Raw genomic sequence first — 25,862 nt, 5'->3', positions numbered from 1 at the left:
AGCCACTTGTGCCAATTCAGCTGTGAGATTGGTGTGACACCCTAAGCTCATAGCTTCAAGAATTTTAAATTCCTGGTTTCAGAAGTGAAAACCTAGAATAAGTAACCCACTGAAAAACCTATCCCTATGTTTTAGGGACAAGAGTAGCCAGCTGTAGGCTCCAGAGCAAGAGTGAGGCACATATTACCAGAGCTGTGCAAGAAATGCTTAAGCAGAACATGTCTAAACTATGCCAGCTTTGGTCATTGCTATTATTTCTTCAGTTCCCTGAGGATCAGGTTCACCCGTGAAGATAGAATTTAGCAAGTTTATTTTTGTGTAAAGATGTAACTTAATTACACGCTTTTATGCATATTTCGCTTTTAGGGTCAATCAGGGCATGAAAAGCCTACCCAACATCCACTCTCTCAAAAACTAAACCTACTTATCAAGTCAAAACACACAGCCATGCCCTTTCCTGCAGGCCAGACACTCACCTGCTGCTTTGACTTGGAACATGAAGAAATGGTCTCTTATTGGCTAGACTCTGCACATCCCCCACCCCTGAATTAATGCTGATACTCTCAAGCAAACACTAGTCAATGCTGCACCCAGAAAATACACACCTTATCAGTTAGCATTAGGTTATCCCCCACTAACAAGTCCATGTTGTCCCCCAACCAGTAAATTACCGCCCCCCCCCCAACAGATAAAGAGCCCCTTGTCCCTAAATCTCAAAGTCCTACACTGAGGCAGCAGGACCTCTGGACACATACACAGATCCTTTTGAGGGGATGGCACGGTACTACTAACAAGCACCCCATACACACACAGACCTTTCTCCTAGAGAGGGGGAATGTGGTTAGGACCCCGCTCCAGCAGGGCGCATTAGTTCTAACGGCAGTGGCTGCCCTTCTCCCTAGCAAAAACAGAGGCACTGGAACTGTCTCCCCGGGGTAGGGGACACACCCAGCCCCTAGTCTATATTGGGGGGCAGGCTGGCATCCCCGGGGTGGGGGACACACCCAGCCCCTCGCCTATGGGGAGCAGAGATGGCCAGGCACCCGCGGGGGGACACTCCTGCACACCCAGCGCCCGGGCTCTGAGGCCCGCCTGCCCGCGGCCCGGCCGGTACCTCCCCGATGCACAGCCCCATGACCTCCTCCTTCTCGGTGCTCAGCGCGTGGTTGAGGCAGACCAGGAAGGCGTCCGCCTCCAGGTGCACAGCCTGCACCGCCATGTTGGCAGAGCCACCACACCCCACCCCGGAAGCGCGGGTCACGCCGTACCCAAGAGCCGGCGCTTCGCTGCCAATCCCAGCGCAGCCTGAAAAGTCAACAGCCAATGGCCGTCTCTAGGGGCAGTTCAACTTCCGGTCAGGATATCGGAAGCGCCCGGCTACATGCTTGAGCTGAGGCACTTCAGTTCCGGCGCTTCGAACCCTCCGCTGTGGGCTGCGGAGAGCAGAGTCCGCGGGCGGGGGCAGTGTGCACTGGCCGCTGGGTCTCCGAACCGCCCGGGGCCCAGGAGGTACAGAGGAAGGGTGGACAGGAGGAGGGGTTTGAGCAGCGCACACGGTGATGGCCGTTAGCTGGCTGGGGGCTGCAAGTAGGTCACTAGGAGGGGGCGGGGCAGGGCGTCTCCTCAGCTGCATGTGTCCCGCTGGGGCCGGGCTGGCTGTTTCCCCCCCAGGCTGGGCCATTTCTAGGAAGGAGGCAGCCGATGTCTCAGTGAGACACAGGAAGTCGGGGGCGAATGTGGGGGCCCTGCCCTCCAGTGTGCAGAGGGATCGGCTCCTCCACTCCCATGGGGGGAAAGCAGGGAGGGAGGCTAAGGAGAGGCCTCGCAGGCCCCTGGGGACATTGGGGGCTGTACCCCACCCCCAATAACTCCTGCCAGGGGTAGGGGGGCACGACGGGGGCAGTGTACCCTGACGGGGGCAGCTTTGCCATTGGCAGCTAGGGCGCTGGGTGACGATCATGCCCTACCTCGCTCAGAACAGGGGTGGGCAAGGGGTGGGCAGCTGGTTTGCATCTGACATGCCTGGAGTGCAGTGCCCCCATGCCCGTAGCCCTGGCTCATTCACTTGTGGGGAGGGGGAGACTCTATTTTAAAGTCTCACGGTGAAGGGGTTCAATTGCCTTTGGGCATCAGTGAGCTATACCCTGAGAGGGTCTGTCCCCCACTGGATCCCCTTGTGAAGCCCTTTTGCACCTGAATTGCATGCTCACTGTGACTTCAGCTTCATGCCCTCCAGTAGTCTGGTGGCCAAGGGTTGGTAATGGCTGCACAGTGATCAGAAAGCATTGATGGGGATGGTTCTGCATGGGGGGAGGCCAGTAATGCCAAGTGGATCTGCAACATATTTTGCCTTCAAATGCCATAATTTCTCTCTCCTCTCCTTTTATATCTACCTGCAATCATCCTCTCCTGCTTCTTGGCTACCGTACCCTATTTCTGCCTTGTTCTTTCCTTTCTGTGCTCTATTTGCCTCCCTCTTATCTGATCCCATCAAACCTAGATCTTCCATTCCTAACTTCTGCTCAACTCTCTGATTGATGAACCTCTTCTATCCCTGAATAATTTGAGCAGAGTGAAAAGCTGAGTGTCTGTCAGAGGCCTCTGCTCTATGCAAGTATTCCAGGTAGAGTTGAGTGGTTAAATTAGTGGTTAAATGTGTTGTAATACTGGATGGCTCACCTGATTCATGGCTCTTGCATGTATGGCTGGTTTAGGGTTGATGGGCTATATTTTCAGATGAGCTCCGTTCCCATATAGGCGCCTAAATGAAATGGCCATATTTTTAAATCAGCACCAAACAGATTCCGATGAAAATAATAGGAGGTGCAGGATGCTGCAAACTTTTGAAAAACTGGCCACTTACTACAGTGCCTAAATAGTAGCTGAACTCTTCTGAAAATCTGACCTGACCCCTTCTTGAAATACAATTTAGTACAATTAACAACTACAAAATGTTTCACGTGGGCACAGACTGTTTAGCACTCAATGAACTGTAGCTCTGGCGATTGTCTGAGATGCAGCTAGAACAATTTCTTCATCTTTCCTTGTAAATTATTTATTGTATCAATCTTAAAAGCTAATAAATTATGTTTATCACACGATCTAGCTCTCCTACCAACCATTTTCATGCCTATACGTGAAAGCCACTGGTGTCCTAGGACTCCTTTAAACTTCAACGGCCTGAAACTGAGATGGGCTGAACATCTGCACTCCTCTCTGCAAACATATTGATTAGGACATAGGATCAATGATGATAGATTCTTTAATTCTGAAAATTTCAGGCTGAATAATGGTTCTGTTTAGAGTGTGGAACAATATGGGGCCAAACCACATTGTGTAGAAAATAAGGAACAGTTCTTATATTGTAAAATAAATACTAAGTAACCTTATGTCTCCTTTCTGCTGCCGCTTCCTGTAAGCGGTTTGATTGCCTTCTCGGTATAATCAAGAATAGGAGTTTTGTATGTTTTCTCCCTTCAAGTTATTCTCAAGGTTTTAGATATGAATCTCCCTGCTCTTTACTTTTTCAGATCACATCCATGTTTCTCTTCTGTGTTAGCTTTTTTGTTTTTAAAGAAAGATATTTCTTACTCCAGTTCCATGTCCTCAAGACCAAGCTGTCACTAACTGGGAATCTTGTTGGCAGTCTCACACAAGAGGGACAGGACTGAGTGGGCCATGGGGACTGAATTCACCTGTGGAATTCAGGGCAGAGTTGGAGCACATTTCTGGGTCAGTAAATAGTCTGGAAGCATGTGCAATTCTATGGGCAAATTAATGATAGAAAGGTAAGGGAGGTGTCATTTGATTCATAAAAATCTACAGGATCATAATTTCAATGCTGTCACCCTCTGAAGCATGGCAGGGGGGACTCACTCTCCCTCCCCACCCCACCCCGCTCCAGGTCCTCCAGTTGGTGGAATTTTTTGATAACCCATTTCTGATGACAATGTATTAAGTTGGATATCATTTGAAAGCCCTTTCTTTCACAAACACAAGGGTACCCAACATGACAAACCTAGAACAATTGTGTAGCTATACATTAGAGAAAATGTTTAAAAGTCAACTTTTAAAAATTATACTTTAACACAGGCATGTCAAACATGCAGCCCTCACAAAGCTAAATCATGGCCCTTGACTGACAGTGCTGTGTCATCAGTTAATGCCAGAACTGGATACCTGATTAATTTTTTTGATGTTACACATTACTATAAATTGAAGGAGTACTTCGAGTTGATTTGCCATCATCGGCAAAAAAGAAGCAGTTCAGTTGTATTGAGACTAACACGGCTACCCCTCTGTTTATTAATGATCTGGAGGATGGTGTGGACTGCACTCTCAGCAAGTTTGCAGATGACACTAAACAGGGAGGCGTGGTAGATACACTGGAGGGTAGGGATCGGATACAGAGGGACCTAGACAAATTAGAGGATTGGGCCAAAAAAAACCTGATGAGGTTCAACAAGGACAAGTGCAGAGTCCTGCACTTAGGACGGAAGAATCCTATGCACTGCTACAGACTAGGGACCGAATGGCTAGGTAGCAGTTCTGCAGAAAAGGACCTAGGGGTCACAGTGGACGAGAAGCTGGATATGAGTCAGTGTGCTCTTGTTGCCAAGAAGGCTAATGGCATTTTGGGCTGTATAAGTAGGGGCATTGCCAGCAGATCGAGGAATGTGATCGTTCCCCTTTATTCGACATTGGTGAGGCCTCATCTGGAGTACTGTGTCCAGTTTTGGGCCCCACACTACAAGAAGGATGTGGAAAAATTGGAAAGAGTCCAGCGGAGGGCAACAAAAATGATTAGGGATCTGGAGCACATGACTGATGAGGAGAGGCTGAGGGAACTGGGATTGTTTATTCTCCAGAAGAGAAGAATGAGGGGGGACTTGATAGCTGCTTTCAACTACCTGAAGGGGGGTTCCAAAGAGGATGGAGCTCAGCTGTTCTCAGTGGTGGCAGATGACAGAACAAGGAGCAGTGGTCTCAAGTTGCAGTGGGGGAGGTCTGGGTTGGATGTTGGGAAACACTGTTTCACTGGGAGGGTGGTGAAGCACTGGAGTGCGTTGCCTGGGGAGGTGGTGGAGTCTCCTTCCTTGGAGGTTTTTGGGGCCTGGCTTGGCAGGGCCCTGGCTGGGATGATTTGGTTGGGAGTTGGTCCTGCTTTGAGCGGGGGGTTGGACTGGATGGCCTCCTGAGGTCCCTTCCAACCCTGATATTCTATGATTCTATGACCTGAGGCTGAAGAGGATCCTAACAGGAGCGGGAAAGAATCCACTGATTGTCCTTCATCTGGGAACGAATGATACGGCTAGATTCTCGCTGGAACGTATCAAGGGAGACTATGCCAGGCTGGGGAAGATGCTTAAGGAAATCGAGGCTCAGGTGATCTTCAGTGGGATTCTGCCTGTTCCTAGAGAAGGGCTACAAAGGTGTGACAAGATTATGATGATCAACAGATGGCTCAGGCAGTGGTGCTATAAGGAGGGCTTTGGGATGTATGGCCACTGGGAGGCATTCATGGACAGAGGACTGTTCTCTTGGGATGGACTTCACCTTAGTAGGGAGGGAAATAGACTTCTAGGATAGAGGCTAGGAATTGGGGGGAGATGGTTAGGAGATGTCCAGGTAATCTCCACGCCAGATTTTAACATTGAGAGGGAAGAAAACGAAGTAAGAAAGGATACAGCCGTGGGTAGGAGAATGGACATACGGAGGAAGGGTAGTGTAGATACCATTCTAATAGGTGATACTGGGGGTAGAATGTCTGGGCCTAATCGGGTAAAGAATGTGAGCAAAGCCAAACAGCAAGAATTAAGATGTTTGTACACCAATGCGAGGAGCCTAGGTAACAAAATGGAAGAACTAGAGTTACTGGTGCAGGAAGTGAAACCGGATATTATAGGGATAACAGAAACATGGTGGAATAGTAGTCATGACTGGAGCACAGGTATTGAAGGGTATGTGCTGTTTAGGAAAGACATACAGTGCTACTCCACCACCTTTGCCTTTATTTCTATCAATGATGAGGTAGAATGTAAAGAAATAAGGAATGGAATGGATAAGACAGAGTCTGTCTGGGCAAAAATCACATTGGGGAAGAAAGCTACTAGAGCCTTCCCTGAGATAGTGCTTGGGGTGTGCTATAGACCACCGGGATCTGATTTGGATATGGATAGAAACCTTTTAAATGTTTTTAATGAAGTAAATACTGATGGGAGTTGTGTGATTATGGGAGACTTTAACTTCCCAGATATAGACTGGAGAACAAGTGCTAGTAATAATAATAGGGCTCAGATTTTCTTAGATGCGATAGCTGATGGATTCCTTCACCAAGTAGTTGCTGAACCAACAAGAGGGGATGCCATTTTAGATTTGGTTTTGGTGAGTAGTGAGAACCTCATAGAAGAAATGGTTGTAGAGGACAACCTTGGTTCGAGTGATCATGAGCTAATTCAGTTTAAACTAAATGGAAGGATAAACAAAAATAGATCTGTGACTAGGGTTTTTTATTTCAAAAGGGCTAACTTTAAAAAATTAAGGAAATTAGTTAGGGAAGTGGATTGGACTGAAGAACTTGGGGATCTAAAGGTAGAGGAGGCCTAGAATTACTTCAAATCAAAGTTGCAGAAACTATCAGAAGCCTGCATCTCAAGAAAGGGGGGAAAAATTCGTAGGCAGGAGTTGTAGACCAAGCTGGATGAGCAAGCATCTCAGAGAGGTGATTAAGGAAAAGCAGCCTACAAGGAGTGGAAGATGGGAGTGATCAGCAAGGAAAGCTACCTTATTGAGGTCAGAACATGTAGGGATAAAGTGAGAAGGCCAAAAGCCATATAGAGTTGGACCTTGCAAAGGGAATTAAAACCAATAGTAAAAGTTTTATAGCCATATAAATAAGAAGAAAACAAAGAAAGAAGTGGGACCGCTAAACACTGAGGATGGAGTGGAGGTTAAGGATAATCTAGGCATGGCCCAATATCTAAACACATACTTTGCCTCAGTCTTTAATGAGGAGCTTAGGGGTAATGGTAGGATGACAAATGGGAATGAGGATATGCAAATAGATATTACCACATCCGAGGTAGAAGCCAAACTCGAACAGCTTAATGGGACTAAATCGGGGGCCCAGATAATCTTCATCCAAGAATATTAAAGGAGCTGGCACATGGAATTGCAAGCCCATTAGCAAGAATTTTTAATGAATCTGTAAACTCAGGGGTTGTACCGTATGACTGGAGAATTGCTAACATAGTTCCTATCTTTAAGAAAGGGGGGGGGAAAGTGATCCGGGCAACTACAGGCCTGTTAGTTTGACATCTGTAGTATGCAAGGTCTTGGAAAAAAATGTGAAGGAGAAAGTAATTAAGGACATTGAGGTTGATGGTAATTGGGACAAATTACAACATGGTTTTACAAAGGGTAGATCATGCCAAACCAACCTGATCTCCTTCTTTGAGAAGGTAACAGATTTTTTTAGACAAAGGAAACGCAGTGGATCTAATTTACCTTTATTTCAGTAAGGCATTTGATACAGTTCCATGTGGGGAGTTATTAGCTAAATTGGAAAAGATGGGGATCAATATGAAAATTGAAAGGTGGATAAGGAACTGCTTAAAGGGGAGACTACAATGGGTTATACTGAAAGGTGAACTATCAGGCTGGAGGGAGTTTACTAGTGGAGTTCCTCGGGGATCGGTTTTGGGACCAATCTTATTTAATCTTTTTATTACTGACCTTGGCACAAAAAGTGGGAATGTGCTAATAAAGTTTGTGGATGACACAAAGCTGGGAGGTATTGCCAATAAAGAGAAGAACCGGGATATCATACAGGAAGATCTGGATGACCTTGTAAACTGGACTAATAGTAATAGGATGAAATTTAATACTGAAAAGTGCAAGGTTATGCATTTAGGGATTAATAACAAGAATTATTGTTATAAGCTGGGGACGCATCAGTTGGAAGTAACAGAGGAGGAGAAGGACCTCGGAGTATTGGTTGATCACAGGGTGACTATGAGCCGCCAATGTGATATGGCCGTGAAAAAAGCTAATGCGGTCTTGGGATGCATCAGGTGAGGTATTTCCAGTAGAGATAAGGAGGTGTTAGTACCGTTATACAAGGCACTGGTGAGACCTCATCTGGAATACTGTGTGCAGTTCTGGTCTCCCATGTTTAAGAAGGATGAATTCAAACTGGAACAGGTACAGAGAAGGGCTACTAGGATGATCCGAGGAATGGAAAACCTGTCTTATGAAAGGAGACTCAAAGAGCTTGGCTTGTTTAGCCTAACCAACAGAAGGCTGAGGGGAGATATGATTGCTCTCTACAAATATATCAGAGGAATAAATACCAGGGAGGGAGAGGAATTATTTAAGCTCAGTACCAATGTGGACACAAGAACAAATGGATATAAACTGGCCATCAGGAAGTTTAGACTTGAAATTAGATGAAGGTTTCTAACCATCAGAGGAGTGAAGTTCTGGAACAGCCTTCCAGGGGTAGTAGTGGGGGCAAAAGACATATCTGGCTTAAAGACTAAGCTTGATAAGTTTATGGAGGGGATGGTATAATGGGATAGCCTAATTTTGGCAATTGGTCTTTGGTAAATATGCCCAATGGCTTGTGATGGGATGTTAGATGGGGTGGGATCTGAGTTACTACAGAGAATTCTTCCTGGGTGTCTGGCTGGTGAGTCTTGCCCACATGCTCAGGGTTTAGCTGATCGCCATATTTGGGGTCGGGAAGGAATTTTCCTCCAGGGCAGATTGGCAGAGCCCCTGGGGTTTTTTTGCCTTCCTCTGCAGCGTGGGGCACGAGTCACTTACTGGAAGATTCTCTGCATCTTGAAGTCTAAACCATGATTTGAGGACTTCAATGGCTCAGGTTTGATACAGGAGTGGGTGGGTGAGATTCTGTAGCCTGCGTTGTGCAGGAGGTCAGACTAGATGATCATAATGGTCCCTTCTGACCTTAAAGTCTATGATTCTATGATTATCGGCTTTGTTTTTTATGCCAAAAGAGTTGTAATGAGGCACTGGTTAAGATGTCAGCATCGAGTCAGAAATTACTGGAATCCATCTGCAAATGGTATGCACATCGTTACATAACATACATTATATAATTTAATTAATTACAATCCCAAAGTAATTTATTACAAAATCCTTGTTTTTACTTTGGTCTTGATCATTTTAAGGCATTAGTGTGGAGATAAAGAGTACCATGTAGTAGCTGCATCTTTGGAGAATACCACCGTGGAGAACTGGGTTAAACACAATGCTTCAGTGGCACCTCACATGGTTATAAGAAGTGCGCCCATAAACTGAATTTGGAAAGGCTGGAGAGAAAGTACATCAAGCACCCAGGAAAATGTTGAAGATGCCAGGATGAGTGCCATCTGTGGGCAAGTCATTGCTGTTCTTTATTTGATCTGTCAGGACTGCTAATTGACGTTTGTACCTCACAGCACTGGAAGACTTTGTTAAATACTTCTTTGCTTTAGATTTAGCCAGCTATACTGTGATGATTGCCTGGTACCTCCCTGAAATAAGAGGTGTAGAAAAATGGAGGAATTTTGAAAAGGAAATTGGGTTGTTAAAAGGCCGTCAGCTCCCTTCTGTGCACTTGGTTCAGATGAAGCCCTAGAACATAAAAACAGGGCAACGAAAGTGAAGGGGGGTAGAATGGGCATAACACAGTATCCAAAGGCTCTTTCACAGTTTTTCCTGACAAATCCAGAACTCCATCTAGCAAGTTTTGAATGAAACATTCAGCATGGCTGGGATGACTTCCCCAGGAAAAAAAACAAGCACCATCTAAATTCATTAGGTGCAGTTAACTGCCAAGAAGGGGCAATTTAAAAATAAATAAATAATGGAGATATCCTATCTCCTAGAACTGGAAGGGACCTTGAAAGGTCATCGAGTCCAGCCCCCTGCCTTCACTAGCAGGACCAAGTACTGATTTTGCCCCAGATCCCTAAGTGGCCCCCTCAAGGATTGAACTCACAACCCTGGGTTTAGCAGGCCAATGCTCAAACCACTGAGCTATCCCTCCCCCAGGATGGCAACCTGTTTGGGCCGGAGCTCATTAATATTATGATAAAAGCAGTCTTCAGTGATGAGATAGCTGAAGGTGTCAGTCAAATGCATACTTTTGGTCATGATTTGTATGAAACTTTAAAACCCAAAGAATTATCCCAGGCTCTTTCAATCTATGGGTTCCAGTCAAGAAGAACAGACTAAAGCTATGCTCTTATATAAGAGATAAAGTCAGAGTGAAGGTGGCAGGGATGATGACTGAGTTAACCACACATAGGACATTGTTTGCTCTTCTCCTGGTTGTGTCGCGATCTCAAAATGATGTTGACATGTGAGACTTCGGAAATGTAAAAGTTCTCTGTGGTACCACAATTGATGTTTGAATGTGATAGAACAATGCATATGTACCAGGCAAAAAGCAAACTAATGCACATCTTCCATTGTGTTCCTAAGCCACCACCTATTAACAATGTGGCCGGGACCTTATACCAGCAGAGACCTTTCAGCATAGCAATCATAGATGCTATGGTTGAGATATATGCTCTCAACAAACCAGAAACTGTTAATACCTGCCACAATTTGGCTGAACACTTCATTCTGAGGCTACAGAGAAAATACTGGATGTATGACGAAGTCCACCTTGCATTTGACATGTATGCAGAGAAAGCAATGAAAAATATTACCAGGCAGAAGAGACTCCATGGTATTACAACTGTCCAATACAAAATAATTGACTCCACAAACTTCTCCAATGTCACAATGGAAGGTTGACTGGAAAGACCAAATTATCTTACTGGAAGGCATTTGATTCAGCCTCCAAAGACTTTCCTCACTCTTAAGGTACTCAGAACGGCTGAGACAGTCACTGATGAGGTCATAAATGCACTAGAGGCGTTCGTATGCTGAGTTTATCATTTTAAGACCAACATGACAACACTCGCAGAGCTAAGTAGATGGATGTTTTCCAAGAAGCAGACAAATGGAGAAAAATTGCCAGTGACAAGGGGTGCATTTATACCTGCTAACACAAGGGCAAATTATCAAGCAATGGAATGGCTCCAGGATGATTGAACACATCCAAAATGATTCTCCCTATCGGACATGGATGGGTCTTGTTATGTGTGAAATACCATATACTCCTGAATTAATCCTTCAGCTAATCAGATGCTCACCCTGTAAATGTTTGGCCATCAGCCTGTCTTGTATGGAAAGGTGCGAGTGTGGCGTGGACAAGGATTAGTGTGACAGCATGTCTAGCAGTGGTGCCCTAGACCGAGATGACATGGATGGTGATTTTGCTGAATAAATGTTTTCAATCCTACAAGTCAAGGCTAACTTCCCTAGGATTACCAAAGATCAATGTCTTTATTTATGTAAGCATTGCATTCCTGAGTTGAAGTATAATTAAATAAAGTTGATTTTTAAGCATTTTCTCAAATATAATTGTTCTAGGTTTGTCATGTTGGATACCATTATGTTTGTCAGAGAAAGGGCTTTCGAGTGATACCCATCTCAACCCATTTCCAACATTACTCTGTTATCAAAATTTCCACCGACCGGAGGACCTGGAGCTGGGGGGAGAAAGATGCGAGTTCCTGCCTGTCGCAGAGGATGATACCATTGAAATTATGATTCTGTAGATTTTTATGAATCAACTGGCACTTCACTGTCACTAACTTGCCCACAGAATGAGATTTTACTACATTACACTCCCAGACTAAAATGGAAACTTGCACAGCTGCTGCCCATGCTGTACCTTTCACTAGCACCACATTCATACCAAATAAATATACATCTGTATTTTTCTAATCCAAGCATAATCTGATAGTATTTGTAGACTTTGCGGGAGATGTTAGTCACACTACCCTGTGCTGTGATCCTATTAGATTTAGCTAAACAAGATCAAACTGGGTCAGTACTTGGATGATAGACCACTAAGGAAAACCTAGGTGCTCTAGGAAGTAGAATTGGTGATCCAATAGGTGTCAGCCAGTGCGGAACTGAACTGATGCCCCAACGTGGTGTTGGGGGGAACTGTGCTATTGGAAGTTCTGTCTTTCAAATGACATATAAAATCAAGATCTTGAGCATTCGTGATCATTATGGAGTCCATGGAGTAGGGCAGTATCCTGGCCAAATTCCAACTTGGGTAATTACACTCTGCTCACTTAAGGTGTACAGTGATGGTTTCCACATATCGGTGTTGGATAAAGTGACTCCTGTGCATAGTTTGAGAATCAATTCAAGTCTGTAAAGCACTTTGGGATCTTCCAGAATGAATGGTGCAATAGAAATGTCACCTTATCCTTTACAGATCGTTCCAGAAAGCCTTGTGTTGAATGACTTCAGTGCTGATTTCCTTAAAGTGCCAATGTTCCAATTGATTATTTGGTATGTCCAAGGTGTATAGGATAGCAAGGGAGTGTATTTTCCCTATTAATTGCCTCAGTGCAACGTACATAATTTTTTTCTCTCCCTGAACTCTCCTCCTGTTTTTGTACCCAGATTTGATTACTTGCATGCAATGTTTGCCTTGTACATCCACAAGTTTTCTGGATGAGATCACTGTATTTCACTGGGATATTGCTTCTGGTCTATAGCAGGTAGACCTTACACTGATTAGTTCTTAATTCTTTTACTCCACATTAAAGATAGAACCAAGAAAAAACAGTTACTCACCTTCTCGTAACTGTTGTTCTTTGAGGTGTGTTGTTCACGTCCATTCCAATCAGGTGTGTGTACATGCACGTGCATGGTAGCCAGAAAATTTTTCCCTTAGCAGCATCTGTTGGGTCGGTCTGGGCACCCCCTGGAGTCGCACCTTCATGGCGCTCAATATAGAGCCTTGCTGACCCGCCACCCCCTCAGTACCTTCTTGCCGGCTATTCCGACAGAGGGGTAGGAGGGTGGGTATTGGAATGGACTCGAACAACACATCTTGAAGAACAACAGTTACGAGAAGGTGAGTAACCATTTTTTTCTTTTTCAAGTGCATGTTCGTGTCCATTCCCAATCAGATGACTCTCAAGCCCAGATTCAGGAGGTGAGGTTGGAGTCGTCCACTGATTGGAGCACCACTCTTCCAAAGGCCACATCATCTCTGGCCTGTTGGGTGATTGCATAGTGCACGGTGAAAGTGTAAATGGAGGACCACATCGCCGCTCTGCAGATTTCCTGGGTGGGAACCTGCGCCAGGAACCCTGTTGAAGAGGCCTGAGCCCTGGTAGAATGCACAGTGATCAAAGGAGCAAGTACTCCTGCCAGGTTGTAGCACTCCCGGATGCAGGACGTGATCCATGACGAAATCCATTGAGAAGAGACAGGAAGACCTTTCATTCTGTCTGCCACTGCCACGAATAACTGCACCGAGTTTCAGAATGGTTACATTCTCTCGACGTAGAAGGCTAGCGCTCTGTGGACATCCAATGAGTGAAGTCTTTTCTCCCTGCTGCCAGGGCCGGCTCCAGCTTTTTTGCCGCCCCAAGCGGTGGAAAAAAACAAAAAAAACCAAACCCGATTGAGCTGCCGCAGAAGTGCCGCCGAAGAGAAAGAGACAGAGTGAAGGACCCGCCGCTGAATTTTCGCTGAAGACTAAAACGGAGCGCTGAAGTGCCGGACGTGCCGTCCTGATAATGGACAGAGTGCCGCCCCTTTCTATTAGCCGCCCCAGGTACCTGCTTCCTTTGCCAGTGCCTGGAGCCGGCCCTGCCTGCCGCTCGAGTGCGGCTTAGGATAGAATACCGGGTGGAAGATGTCCTGGTTGATGTGAAACTGGGAAACAACCTTCAGGAGGAAAGCCGGGTGAGGTCTGAGCTGGACCTTGTCCTTATGGAACACAGTGTAAGGGGGCTCTGAAGTCAGGACCTTGAGCTCAGACACCCTCCTGGCTGAGGTTATTGCTACCAGAAACGCTACCTTGTATGAGAGATGAAGCAGGGAGCATGTCGCCAAAGGTTCAAAGGGTGGTCCCATGAGTCTGGAAAGGACCAGATTGAGGTCCCAAGCCGGGACAGGCTGACGGAAATGCGGGTATAGCCTGTCGAGCCCTTTAAGGAAACGGCTGACCATAGATTTGGCAAAGACCGAGCGGCCCTCTGCACCTGGATGAAAGGCAGTGATGGTGGCCAAGTGAACCCTTATTGACGACATGGACAGCCCCTGCTGCTTGAGATGGAGGAGATAGTCTAATATAAATTGCAGAGGCGAGCATCAGGGGTGAATGATGCTGCGCCGACCAGACTGAAAATCTCTTCCACTTAGCAAGGTAGATAGCTCTGGTGGAGGGCTTTCTACTGCCCAGGAGGATTTATCTAACCGAGTCTGAGCAGGAGAGCTCCATGGAGCTTCCACACCATGAAGTGCAGCAACTCTAGGTTCGGATGTTGGAGACCACCATGATCCTAAGTTAGTAAGTCTGGGAAGAGTGGCAAGGTGACTGGCGCTTCCATGGACATTTTCAGGAGTGATGTGTACTAGTGTTGGCGGGGCCAGGCTGGAGCTATCAGAATCACCGAAGCTTCTTCCCTCCATATCTTGAGGAGCACCTTGTGAACGAGAGGGATGGGTGGGAACGCATATAGGAGATGGCCTCCCCATGGGAGGAGGAACACGTCCGTGATGGATCCTGGGCTGTGATTCAGGAAGGAGCAAAACTGCTGACACTTCCTGTTGTGTTGCGTGGCGAACAGGTCTATCTGGGGAAAACCCCACTGATGGAAAGTTGAGTTCACGATGTCCGGGCGAAGGGACCACACATGGTCGTGGAACGACCTGCTGAGATGGTCCGCCAACTCATTTTGTACTCCAGGGAGGTATGATGCTTGCAGGTGTATCGAGTGTTCTGCACAGAAGTCCCACAGCATGAGGGCTTCCTGGCACATGGGAGAAGAGCATGCACCCCCGTTTGTTGATATAAAACATCGCCATAGTGTTGTCTGTCATGACTGATACACATCTCCCTGCAAGGTATGCTCGGAAAGTCTGGCATGCCAGACATACAGCTCTCTGACATTGATGTAGAGAGCAAGATCCACCTGAGACCAGAGGCCTTGGGTTCTGAGGTCTCCCAAATGTGCCCCCCTGCCCAAATCTGACATGCTCGTCACTAGTGAGAGGGATGGCTGAGGGCTGGTGAAAGGGACCCCTGCAGATACTACCTGTGGGTCGAGCCACCACAGGAGGGAGTCAAGTACCGGGCAAGGCAGGGTTACAGTCCTGTCCAAACTGTTGTGGGCTGGCCGATACACTGATGCCAGCCATTATTGAAGAGGTCGAAGTCTACTATGTAGGTACAAGCTGCCATGTGTCCTAGAAGTTTTAGGCAGTTCCATGCTGTGGTGGTGGGACACTGTCTGGGACCTTGAATAATGTCACCCAGGGCTTGAAATCTCATTCTGGAAGGAATGCCCTGGTGTGTGTCGAGTCCAGTACCATCCCTACAAATTCTATCATCTGAACTGGGGACAGCGTTGATTTTCCCCTCGTTCAGTAGCAGGCCCAGTTCATCGAAAGAAGCTCTTATGAAGGCGAACTGCCTTTCTACTTGAGTCCTGGATTGGCCCTTGACCTGTACCTGTCGCCTGTGGAGGAACGTGGCCACGACTGCCATGCACTTGCTAAATACTTGAGGTGTGGCTGACAGGCTGAATGGGAGGACTGTGAACTGGTAGTGGGTGTTGTTCACCACAAACCTGAGGTATTTTCTGTCGGACTGAGTTATTATTATGTGAAAGTATGCATCCTTCAAGTTAAGGGTGGCATACCAGTCTCCGGGATCTAATGAAGGGATGATGGAGGCCAAAGAGACCATGTGGAACTCGAGCTTCACAAACTTTGAGTTCTCGCAGGTCTAGGATGGGTCTGAGCCTGCCTTTGGCTATCGGTATTAGGAAATACCGAGAATAGAAACCATTGCCCTTCTGTTCCTGAGGAACCTCTTCCACTGCCCCCAGCAAAAGGCACGAGTGCACTTCCTGTGTAAGGAGTTGTTCGTGAGAGAGGTCCCCGAAAAGGGACATTGAAGGATGGTGGGAGGGTACAGAATAGGATGGAATATCCCCTCTGTACTGTGCAGAACACTCAGCAGTGAAGTGATAAGGGACCAAGCATGGTAGAAAGGGGACAGTCGGGACAAAAAGGTAAGGTGGGGTAGATCCAGTTTTTGTTCTGGTGCACCATCCTCGACTGCACTTCAAAAGGCCTGTTTCAGGCCAGAAAGTGGTTTGGATTGGCCAGAGCTCTGGCCTGATGACGGGTGTGGCCTTTTCCCTCCACTCCTGTTCCTCCTCTGGGAACCATCCTGATGGTTCCGCTGGTAGAAGCGCAGGGAAGGTTGTGGTCTAAAATGCTTCTGCTGCGTAGCGGGAGTATGGAGGCCCAATGATTTGAGAGTGGTTCTCGAGTGCTTTTGGCTATGCAGCCTCTTGTCTGTTTTCTCAGAAAAGAGAGCCGAATCCTCGAATGGGAGGTCCTGAATAGTCTATTGGATCTCATATGGCAGGCCCGAGACGTGGAGCCAGGAGCCCCTTGTCATGGCTATGCCCATAGCTGCATCCGTTCCGTCCAGTGCGGCTTGTAGCGAAGCTCGCGAAATGAGCTTCCCCTCCTCCACCAGAACTGAAAACTCGGTGCGGGAATCCTGCGGTATCAGCTCCGCAAATTTTGCCATTGCCCCACATGTGTTGTAGCAGTACCTGCTGACAATAGCCTGCTGATTAGAGATTTGGAGCTGCAATCCGCCAGTGGAATAGATCTTTCTCCCATAAAGGTCGAGTCGTTTTGCCTCCCGATTCTTTGGGGAGGGTCCGTGGAAGCCCTGGTGTTCACGTTGGTTGGCAGCATCAATAGAGAGAGTCAGGTGGGGGATGAACATACAAATGCTTGTAGCACCTGGATGGCACAAAGTAGCGCCTTTCGTTGTGCTTAGCTGTAGGGGGCAATGAGGCTGGGGTCTGCCACAAAGTTTTTGTGGTGTCAGAGATGATCTTTACAAGAGGCAAGGCGATACATGCAGGTCTGGAGGGGGCAAGGATGTCTACCATTGGATCTGCGTCCTCCACTACCTTCTCCGCCTGAATACCCTGGGCAACCTGCCGCAGCAATTGCTGTAGAACCCAACTGTTCTCCAGGGCTGGGGCTGTAGCCAGGCCCGCCAGCGCCTTGTCTGGTGAGGATGAGGAAGAGACCCCCGTAAGGGGTAGCTGTTCCCTTCCTTCTGCACCCAAAGGGTCCTGCGGCACCTGGATTTCTTGGGCCGGTGCCGACTCGGATGGGGTCGTGTCCCTCGGTGTCAAGACTGCATACACCGATGCCGGTGCTGAAAGTGTAATCGGTGCCGAGGCTGTCATCGGTGCCGGAGCCCTTGTCAGTGTTGGAGATGTCAGAGCCGAAACAACTGGGGCTGGTGCAGGCTGCACTGGTGCTGGAGGCGATGGGATGGTGGTGCCGGGTGGCAATGCGGCTGTCCCTGATCCTGCCAATGCCAATGGTGCTGGCGGGGGTACAAACATGGCTGAGGCCACCGATGTTGCCCTGGGATGTGACCCTTGGCTCTGAACTTGGCTTTGATGAAAAGCCCAGGGAGTCCAAAAGGGCCATTGCTCCGGGGGCTGCCATTGCACGGGCCACGGTGCCAGGTAAGGGTGCCGATCCTGTGTTGATACTCCTACGGGACCGATAGGAGTCCAACTCTGAGGTGTCTGAAAAAGAGGACCACGGAGGAGCGCTATTTCTAGGCGCCAACCGTTCATGCCGAGGACTCGGGGACCGGCACAGCTGCTGGGTCTGTTCTGGTGCCCGGGAGTGGGGCGCGCCAGGGTTGGAGATCGACGGGACATCATGGCGGGCTTTCCCCTTGAAGGTGCTCGGGGAGCGACCAGTGCCGGTGACCTGTCCAGTCTAGGAGGGGAGAACGGTGCCGTGAGATGGAGCAATTCTTGGGCTGCCTCGAATGCCTCTGGAGTTGAAGGGAGGTGCAGCTCCCTGTCTCAGCCTCGGTGAACGAGGAGGGTTCGGACTCAACTGCCCTTCCATGTGGGCAGGAGTCGATGCAACCGTCACCGGTGGTGGAGCAGAAGTAGTGTGGCCCAGCTCGGGTCTCACAATGGCTGGCTCCTTAGGCCTAACGGGGAGAACGACCGCTCTCTGGCCTCTTCTTCTGCGGTACTGGCGATTGAGAACAGTGCATGCGTGTGGCATGTGAGCCATGAATGGAGCCGGGATGGTACCGTGAGTACTTGTCCTTACTCAGCACCGGTGCTTGTGCTGACGGTGCCGGAGCTCTCCGCACCGAGGAACTCGGCACAGGGTCAGTCGACCCGGGGTCAGACTGGGGGCGGAGTGCAGCCTCCATTAACAGGACCTTCAGGTGCTGATCTCTATCCTTTAATGCCCTGGGCCGAAAGGTCTTGCAGATGGCGCAACGATCCTTCTGACGGTTCTCTCCTAAACACTTCAAACACGAAGTGTGAGGATCGCTTCTGGGCATACATGTGCCGCAGACTTCGCAGGCTTTGAAGCCCGGAGACCCGGGCATGCCCTGGCATCGAGAGAGTGTAGGAGGGGAACCCTCCTCCCTCCAAAGAAAACAATGTAACACTAAGGGCTGCTGACTATTTAATTAACACTACAGAGTTAATGAAAACTATGTATATAGACTGCTAAATGCACTTGCCAAGACAAGAGCACAGGAAAGTTCCAGCTAATCGTCACTGGCGGTAAGAAGGAACTGAGGGGGTGGCGGGTCGGCAGGGCTCTATATTGAATGCCCTAAAGGTGCAACTCCAGGGGGCACCCAGACCGACCCAACAGATGCTGCTATGGGAAAATCTTCTGACTACCGTGCATGTGCATGCGCGCACACCTGATTGGAATGGACATGAACAAGCACTCAAAGAAGAATACATTGTTTTGGTTACCTTATGTAGTTCTAAGGAGAGTCGTTTTCTTGACCTTCATTATGTTAAAGTCAGCTTGTGCCAGACTTCAGAGGGCTGATAAACTTGAAGAATCCCAATAGAAAAAGCCACCTCAGTGACTAACATTCTGTTGCCCTCGCTGGTATCAGTTACCCTTCAATTAGCAGCTAAAATCTGAAATGCACAAAGTAGTAATGGCTATTGACAAGAAGCTTGTAAATGAATGGGCAGTTCTCCCAGCCTTTCAAAGAGATCTGATGATTCAGCATGGCAGCACTGCAAGTGCCAAGTATGAGATAATCAGACCTGCAGAGCCGTATGCTGCATAGGCAGGATTGTTTCTGGAATGACTTTTTGGTTCTTTCTAAGCTACTTTCACCTCTTGTTGGTTGCCAGTCCTGCCTTTGGGAGCATGAGCATCATTGGCTCTGGACTCTTGTTTAAAGGCACTTTGTAAAATAATGTATTGTTTGCACAAAGCCTGTTTCTTAATTAGAACTGTTAATGGAATAAGTAACGCCGATTGTAAAGGGATGTAATGATGGTTATATAGCACTTTCATCCCAAAGGATCCCAAAATGCCTTTCAAGCTATATACAGCCACATATGCTCCAAACTATGAGCATCTCATGATATTTGGGTATCTTGTTAGTTTCCTGAATTGACTTTTGACTATATTGCTAGTAACTTTTTGTGAGCACACGATGGCGCCGTTGAAACCAGGTAGTTTTCAGGCCTAACAGTTTGCTCCATGAATTTGTTCAGAGCTGAGGGGAAACATGCGTGTGTCCTGTGTGTTGATGCTGCATGCCTAGTGGGAGTGTCATAACAAATGGTTGAGGGAATGGCAGAAGGAGGGGACGCCGGTGCTCCGCCCATCCATCTGTGGGTGCGACGGGTAGGCGTCTACTGTGATGAACGCCGTAAAACATGGCTCGTGGCTGTGGAAGAGGCAAGTGACTTTCAAGCTTCTCAGTGATCATAGTTCTGACATTGTGGATGTCTTTACTGCACTGCTAATAACTGACTATTCTTCTCTTGTGTACTTTCCCCTAGGAGGCAGGTACCCTGAGGGCCCGGATTCAACGAGTTCGGGTCCCCCTGGGTGAGGCACTGCGACCCAGCCAACTTCCCCCATCGCAACTGCCTCACATGTGGCAGCTTTCCGAGGGCGAGCAGTACAGGGATAGTAACTCTCGCATTTGGGAGATACAGCACCACCTAATGGTAAGGCTGGTGGCAAACCTGAGTCATACATGTTTGTGAAGTGATTTGAGATCATTGAGGAAAGATGCTGTAGAAGGGCAAAGAAATATTATATTATTATTATTATTATTTATTATTATTGAGGTATATTAGCTCTTTTCCACAGTGGTTTAGGTGTGCTGAACTTTTCCTTGTAATTTACAGATCGGGGGAGTTGAGGAGCTGCTGCTTAGACTCATGCCCGGTGATTAACCTGGTAAGTGTCACCATTTCCTCTCTTTCTTACTCTTCTTTAACTATTTGTAGTGGTCCTTTAATATGAATTTTTGTCTTTCAGGAGCGGTGCCTCTAGGAAGATGTCCCTGTTTGTTTTGTACAATATATGATTCTCCCACCTCAGAGGTGGGAGGTGGCAGCTGTTTAACAGCACACAGCAGCACCACACAAGAGTTTAGGACAGGCAGTGAAGAAGAGTATCATGTCCAATTGAAACTACAAGGGGCAGTTTTAGGTAGGCAGAATGTAATTTCCCTGACTGGAGTTTGGCCAGGATACTGGGGCTAATATCCCATCTGTTTTGAAAGGTGCCATGGGATTGTTAATGACCATGAATGGTCAGAATCTCTGTTTCATATCCTATCCACAAGACAGTACATCAGCATCTCCTAGCACTGTGTGGGGACTTTGGCTTAATGGTGGCTCAGAGGAAAGAATGATGCCCCAACGCCACTTCCTGCAGCATCTGCATTTTCTTTGGAGTCTTCCATCCAACTACTAAACCTGTCCACCTCTGCTTTCCTTTTGATCTCAAAGTGTCATGACGATAGGTCAAATTGCGTGTCAAAAACCCTATCTTAAAAAGGTTTGAGTCTGATAGGCTCATCTGCTGCATTTTTTGCTAGGTTGTTTTAATCTACCGATCGCCAAGACATTTTCTTAAAAAAAGTAATCCTTTTTTAGGACCACAGAAATATGCTTTTATTTATAAATTCCTCTCCAGAGGCAGTTCTATGACAAATGCTGTTTCCCTAGCAGCGCCGCTCCCCCCAGCAATGTTGGTACATCAAAATATATTTGAGCATAATAAGCTCTACCTGAATTGAACTGTTAAACTAAATCAACCATGTTCATTTAAGCATCATTCAGATTCAGCGTGGGTGAGAGTTCACTAATTGCCAAATGGAAAAAGAACTAGATTTGACCAGGAAGAGATCTTCAGGTTTTACAAGATGAACCCTTCAAGATACCCATCATCCACTTTTCATTCCTTGCCTAACTTTAGCTGTCCCCAGTGATATCCTAGGGTGTTTAAAGCATTGTTGCTCCCTGGGCCAATGGAGGACAGGAAAGGGGGGAAGGCTCTGTGGTCAACTTGTGGGGATAAGGGATTCTTTGTGTGTCTCACAGTGACCCTAAAGCAGCATGAGACTGGCTTTGAATGGTGACCCATCCAATTGTCCATTGTAAGGAGGGTATATGAGCAGGGAAAATGTGAGCTCCCTAGGGTCTAAGTCTTAAGCAGTGCCTTGCCCAGCCCCTAGAGAAAACCCAAACCCCACTGTTTGTATAGTAACATTTTCCTATCATTCTAGTTCTGTGGATATGCCCCAGAAGGATCCCTGCCAGAAACAAGCCTGTGAAATACAGAAATGCTTGCAAGGTACCATGTGCAATGTTTTCTTTTTGGTGTCTTTTTTGTTTGTTTTTGTTTTTAAATTTAATCCCATCCTCCTTTCTCCCTAGCAAAAGGAATAAGGCAAGGACAAAAAATGACTTAGTTGCAAATGTAATGTAGTTGTAAAATCAGATTTTAATATCACCACATTGCATTTGATTTGATGTAACTAAACTCCACTACTGTACAACAAAGAGTTTGTTATAATAAAGGATAGTACTTATTTGTGTGTCTGGAGATAGATATATAGACGAGGCAGTGGTGGTGTAGTATGGAGTAAAGTTTGCATTAACCTGAATTTGGGATGGTCACGTTACTCACACATAGTAAAATGAGCCACAGGTCACTCATCTTGCAAAATCCCTGGTGGGTGTGCGGGTTCTCTCCCGTGAGTTGTTCTTGCCAAGGCCCAGGGTTTCAGTCTGTCTTCCCTCCCCTGTTCCATATATGTCTGCAACTGGTAGGGGAAACCACGAGAGGCTGTCTACGGAGAGATGCTGCTGAGCTGTAGGTGTCCTCCTCATTAAGCCTAGATTCATCAGCCTCCTTGCTTTCTCAGTGACTGATCAAGGCTAGGACGTGAATGAGAGCTAATTGGCCAGGACTCATTTGAGCTAACCTAAAAGGGATGCTCACTGGTCAGGGAAAGCACCAGGAGCAACGTACCCTCCTCTGGTCTCTACAGCTCCTGTTTACGCACAGCAAGATGTATAGGGGAGACGACAGGAGGCCTGTGTCGCTCCCAGGCTAGATCACGGTCGTGGACTCTAGTTGGGGTTACCCTGGCAGGATGTAAGCCAGACAGGGTTGCTCTTCCCCTGGAAAGATTCTAATGCCTGTTCTGGAATCCCCAAGCTGCTCTTTATTAGTCTCTCATTGGGTCACTGTTTGCTCCTTCTTAGTCTTCAAAAAGCTTGGGAGAATGATTATAGCCGTGCCTGTTTGGGCAGCGCAATCTCCGTCTCTCTTAACTAGGCTTGGCAGAATTCGAGTTTCATTGTTTTATAATTTCAATGAATAATTTTCATTTTTTCCAATTTGTAACTATATTTTCAAAATTGCGCAAAATTATGGGGTTTAAACATTTTTTATTTTTATCCATTTAAATTTTCACAGTTATAGGAAATCGGGGGTCAGGGTCAGTGACTTAATGACAGTCAGTGTTGAAATTTGAAAAGATAAATTGACAATATATACAAGGTGTAAATATCCTTAAACTCTAATAAGTTCTCAAGCAGCATTTTTCTTACTTTGCCGATCTGGAAATTTTGATGATTTTCGATGGATGCGTCAGTTTGTGTGTGTAGGGTGAAACTGACGTTTAGTGACATTTACCAATAAAAATCTAGTCCTTTGAAGCCTACTTTCTAGGGGGAAGTAGGTAACCCCAGGTGGTCACCAAACCCTCCAGCCAGGAAAGCTTCCTGCAGACAGAGACTTTATTAGCTAGCACCACTGTTCCACCTGCAGCAATAGCTGCTTAGTCATGCTTGGGGCTACCTCCCTCAAAATCCTCACATTCTTTGAAATTGGTGGTCTGCCCTGCAAAGTGTTTTGGGACGTTACAGCATTGAACAAGCTGTGCTGCCGAGCCGAGTGTCCGTTTCAGAAAGTAAAAATTAAGGGTGGCATTGGACAAGTAACCTGTGTTCTGCAGAGCTTGAGAACACTTAGCACCCTGGGGCACTATGACTTCGATGAGTGCCACAGTTATCGCTGCTTCTAAAAACCTGGGGTACTGTAGGCACTGGGAAGGGAAGGAGAGAGCTGTGTCGGTTGACCTCCACTAGAAGGTTGCTTATTCCTAGTCTCAGCTCTTTTGAGCTAATTGATGGCACTGTGAGACACAGGAAAGTGGGCAGGGGGCCTCACGCTGCTCTGCAGAGCTCTCTGCCTGCCCCCAAGGAATGATTCTTTTTGCTGGTTGCAACCCATCCCTGGCCCCTCTTATGGTGCCCAAAGGCCTCTTTGACTAACTTGAGTGGAAAAAAAAACAAACCATGTATCTCTCTGCATTTGCACTATGTTCTTCATCTCGTGTCTAAGGTTTACATTCAACTGTAATCATTTACAGAAGCTCCCCAACTTGCGCAAGCATTCCGTTCTGGAATGCCTTGCGTAAGTCGAATTTTGCATAAGTCGGGAACATATCTCCGACAATTACGCAAAAAAAAAAGCTTACGGAACTTATGGAACTTTTTCTATAAGTCCAGATTTTCATAAATCGGGTTTGCGTAACCCGGGGAGCATCTGTACAGGTGACCTCAGAATTGGATGGGGAATAAATCTGTGGGACAACGGAACCGAAGTCCAAATCCAGCTAGAGAGAGCAGGGGTTGCAGGGCAGGCAATCAGTGAAGATTTGTTGTTAAGTGTGAAGTTCTCCAACTAGAAGTGGAAGATACACAATTGGGAGGTGGGTCATGCAACCCATCAGCTGTACTCCCTCCATTAAAGCGAGTTATTTGCACCTCATCTCCTTAGTTCCCCAGAACTAAGCAGCATAGCTATTGCAGAGCAGGGGTGTGGATGGGATGGGGAAGTTGCCACAAGAGGATCAAGCTCGATCCACAATGTGAAAGAACTTAACTGGGTTAGATGAACCCTCTTTTTCATGCAGTTTGCTCTCTAGTGCAGGATTAGTATCTCCATTCTTTTATTTTACAGCCAACAACTACCTGGAGGCTAGATGTGAGGCTGTGCTCCAAGAAATGCGAAGATGCTGCGCCCAATGCCCCAAAGGCAGATCCATCTGTTGTTCGGGGTTTGAGAAAGAGGAAAGAGAGAGGGAGAAGCTTAAGGCAGCTTCAAATGGGAATCATGCAGCACCACAGTAACAGGCTGCAGCTCCAGGAGGTTATGGAGCGTGGCCCTCTCCTCAAAGTAGCATGCAAGTGGCAAATAATAAACAAACCTTCAGAGCTAAACTATGAGGTTCACGCTGGAGTGGAGGCCACCTCGAGGAATAAAACTGTTAAAATAATGCGTTATTCAGACTGATAAGGAAGCCAGAGAAGAATCCATCATAGAATAAAATGTCCTGTGCACCAAATGTAAAATGCAATACAACAGAGGGGCTGTTCAAAGGATTCTGTTTTCTATCCCAAACTATTGTGACTTAGTTTGTTTCTGATGCTTAATGTATTCAGTAATCCATTCTCAGAATAAGAATTTGAGGGTGAAATAAAACTTATTCAGCCTTCTGGCATAGGATGTACAGGAAATAAGTTCAAGGAGAGTCTATTGAATTTGATGCATTAAGCAAGACCATCTTCAAGTAGCAGAAATATTCCTATCATTGAGCCATAGTTTCCCAAAGATGCGATCTGCTTTTCTAGTGCTTAAAGCAAGAATGGGAGTCCGCTCTGGGGTTTATTCCCAGCTCTGCCACAGTTCCTCTGTGACCATAAGTCATTTCACCGAGGTGCCTGTTTCCTCAGTTGTGCAATGGGGTATTGGATTAATGACTAGTTGGACCACATTGCACAATAGTATTTGTATGATCTTAAAGATGTTGCAGAAGCATTTTATTTCAGGGAGTGCTAAAAGAAGAGAATCTTTTAAAGCAGTATTTATGGAAGACCAAGGTGTTGGTATAAAATGGATTTTTACGACGTTGAGAGCAGCAGTCATCTTGTATGACTGAACATCTCTAAGCAATATGACATGCAATGAATTTGTGAGACTACAATGCCCCTTTACACATAGTTCTGTCATACAAAGCCTAATCAACTTAGTGTAATGATCACCCTGAAGTGCACAATCAAGCACAACTTAGTTTTGAAATACAGGTTTTTATGAACAATAACAGACCACTGCAGTTACTGGACATAATAGGCAGCTATATCAAAGCACATGTGACAAATCCATTTGTCTTGTATTCTAAATACCATGATACAAAATAAATGACTGGAATAATGAGAGTTCTCACTAGGGGTATTTATTCTGTTGTCTGTTTTCTCTCACATGGTCAGGCAGATTGACTGATTTCATGATTAAGGCCCCCACCCACAAATTTTTGGAAGCTG

General features: G+C 46.6%; 3 protein-coding genes across 10 annotated transcripts in view; 2 read left to right on the top strand and 1 right to left on the bottom strand.

Annotated features, from left to right (window-relative positions):
• BRCC3 (BRCA1/BRCA2-containing complex subunit 3) overlaps positions 1 to 1,235 on the bottom strand; it is an 11,102-nt gene extending 9,867 nt beyond the window's left edge. For both annotated transcript variants that reach the window (XM_024199153.2, XM_024199161.2), the window contains exon 1: positions 1,115 to 1,235. In XM_024199153.2, the coding sequence (XP_024054921.1) occupies positions 1,115 to 1,219 (105 nt within the window). In that variant the 5' untranslated portion in view covers positions 1,220 to 1,235. The remainder of the gene's footprint in view (positions 1 to 1,114) is intronic.
• Positions 1,236 to 1,294: 59 nt separating this feature from the next.
• CMC4 (C-X9-C motif containing 4) lies at positions 1,295 to 25,025 on the top strand. Of its 7 annotated transcripts, XM_024199194.1 has the most exons (5): positions 20,147 to 20,180; positions 20,364 to 20,415; positions 20,497 to 20,670; positions 21,752 to 21,819; positions 24,502 to 25,025. In XM_024199194.1, the coding sequence occupies exons 4-5, from the start codon at positions 21,762 to 21,764 to the stop codon at positions 24,669 to 24,671; spliced, it is 228 nt and encodes a 75-aa protein (XP_024054962.1). In that variant the 5' UTR covers positions 20,147 to 20,180; positions 20,364 to 20,415; positions 20,497 to 20,670; positions 21,752 to 21,761; the 3' UTR covers positions 24,672 to 25,025. The 7 variants fall into 7 exon arrangements, with proteins under 7 accessions (XP_024054953.1, XP_024054997.1, XP_024054970.1 ...); XM_024199210.2 differs by lacking the exons at positions 20,147 to 20,180; positions 20,364 to 20,415; positions 20,497 to 20,670 and adding exons at positions 1,554 to 1,587; positions 2,501 to 2,623; XM_024199185.1 differs by lacking the exons at positions 20,147 to 20,180; positions 20,364 to 20,415; positions 20,497 to 20,670 and adding an exon at positions 1,295 to 1,509.
• MTCP1 (mature T cell proliferation 1) lies at positions 18,846 to 21,781 on the top strand. The gene is made up of 4 exons (XM_024199252.3): positions 18,846 to 19,905; positions 20,010 to 20,180; positions 20,364 to 20,415; positions 21,752 to 21,781. Exons 1-3 carry the CDS (start codon positions 19,786 to 19,788, stop codon positions 20,409 to 20,411), a joined length of 339 nt encoding a protein of 112 aa, XP_024055020.1. The 5' UTR covers positions 18,846 to 19,785; the 3' UTR covers positions 20,412 to 20,415; positions 21,752 to 21,781.
• Positions 25,026 to 25,862: the final 837 nt, after the last annotated feature.

The sequence above is a fragment of the Terrapene carolina genome, unplaced genomic scaffold (assembly GCF_002925995.2).
Source record: "Terrapene carolina triunguis isolate 2854851 unplaced genomic scaffold, T_m_triunguis-2.0 Scaffold172, whole genome shotgun sequence".
In the NCBI taxonomy this organism is placed as follows: Eukaryota; Metazoa; Chordata; order Testudines; family Emydidae; genus Terrapene; species Terrapene triunguis.
Note: the sequence above shows the minus strand (reverse complement) of the source record. Positions and strands in the feature narration are given on the sequence as shown.

Excerpts from the sequence above, each read along its gene's own strand:
- CMC4 (XM_024199185.1), top strand. The coding sequence starts at position 1,382 with ATGCTTGAGCTGAGGCACTTCAGTTCCGGCGCTTCGAACCCTCCGCTG. Across the intron at positions 1,510-21,751 it reads AACCGCCCGGGGCCCAGGAG|TTCTGTGGATATGCCCCAGA; the intron begins GTACAGAGGAAG and ends CTATCATTCTAG. Across the intron at positions 21,820-24,501 it reads AATACAGAAATGCTTGCAAG|CCAACAACTACCTGGAGGCT; the intron begins GTACCATGTGCA and ends TTTATTTTACAG.
- MTCP1 (XM_024199252.3), top strand. The coding sequence starts at position 19,786 with ATGGTTGAGGGAATGGCAGAAGGAGGGGACGCCGGTGCTCCGCCCATC. Across the intron at positions 19,906-20,009 it reads GGCTCGTGGCTGTGGAAGAG|GAGGCAGGTACCCTGAGGGC; the intron begins GCAAGTGACTTT and ends ACTTTCCCCTAG. Across the intron at positions 20,181-20,363 it reads AGATACAGCACCACCTAATG|ATCGGGGGAGTTGAGGAGCT; the intron begins GTAAGGCTGGTG and ends TGTAATTTACAG.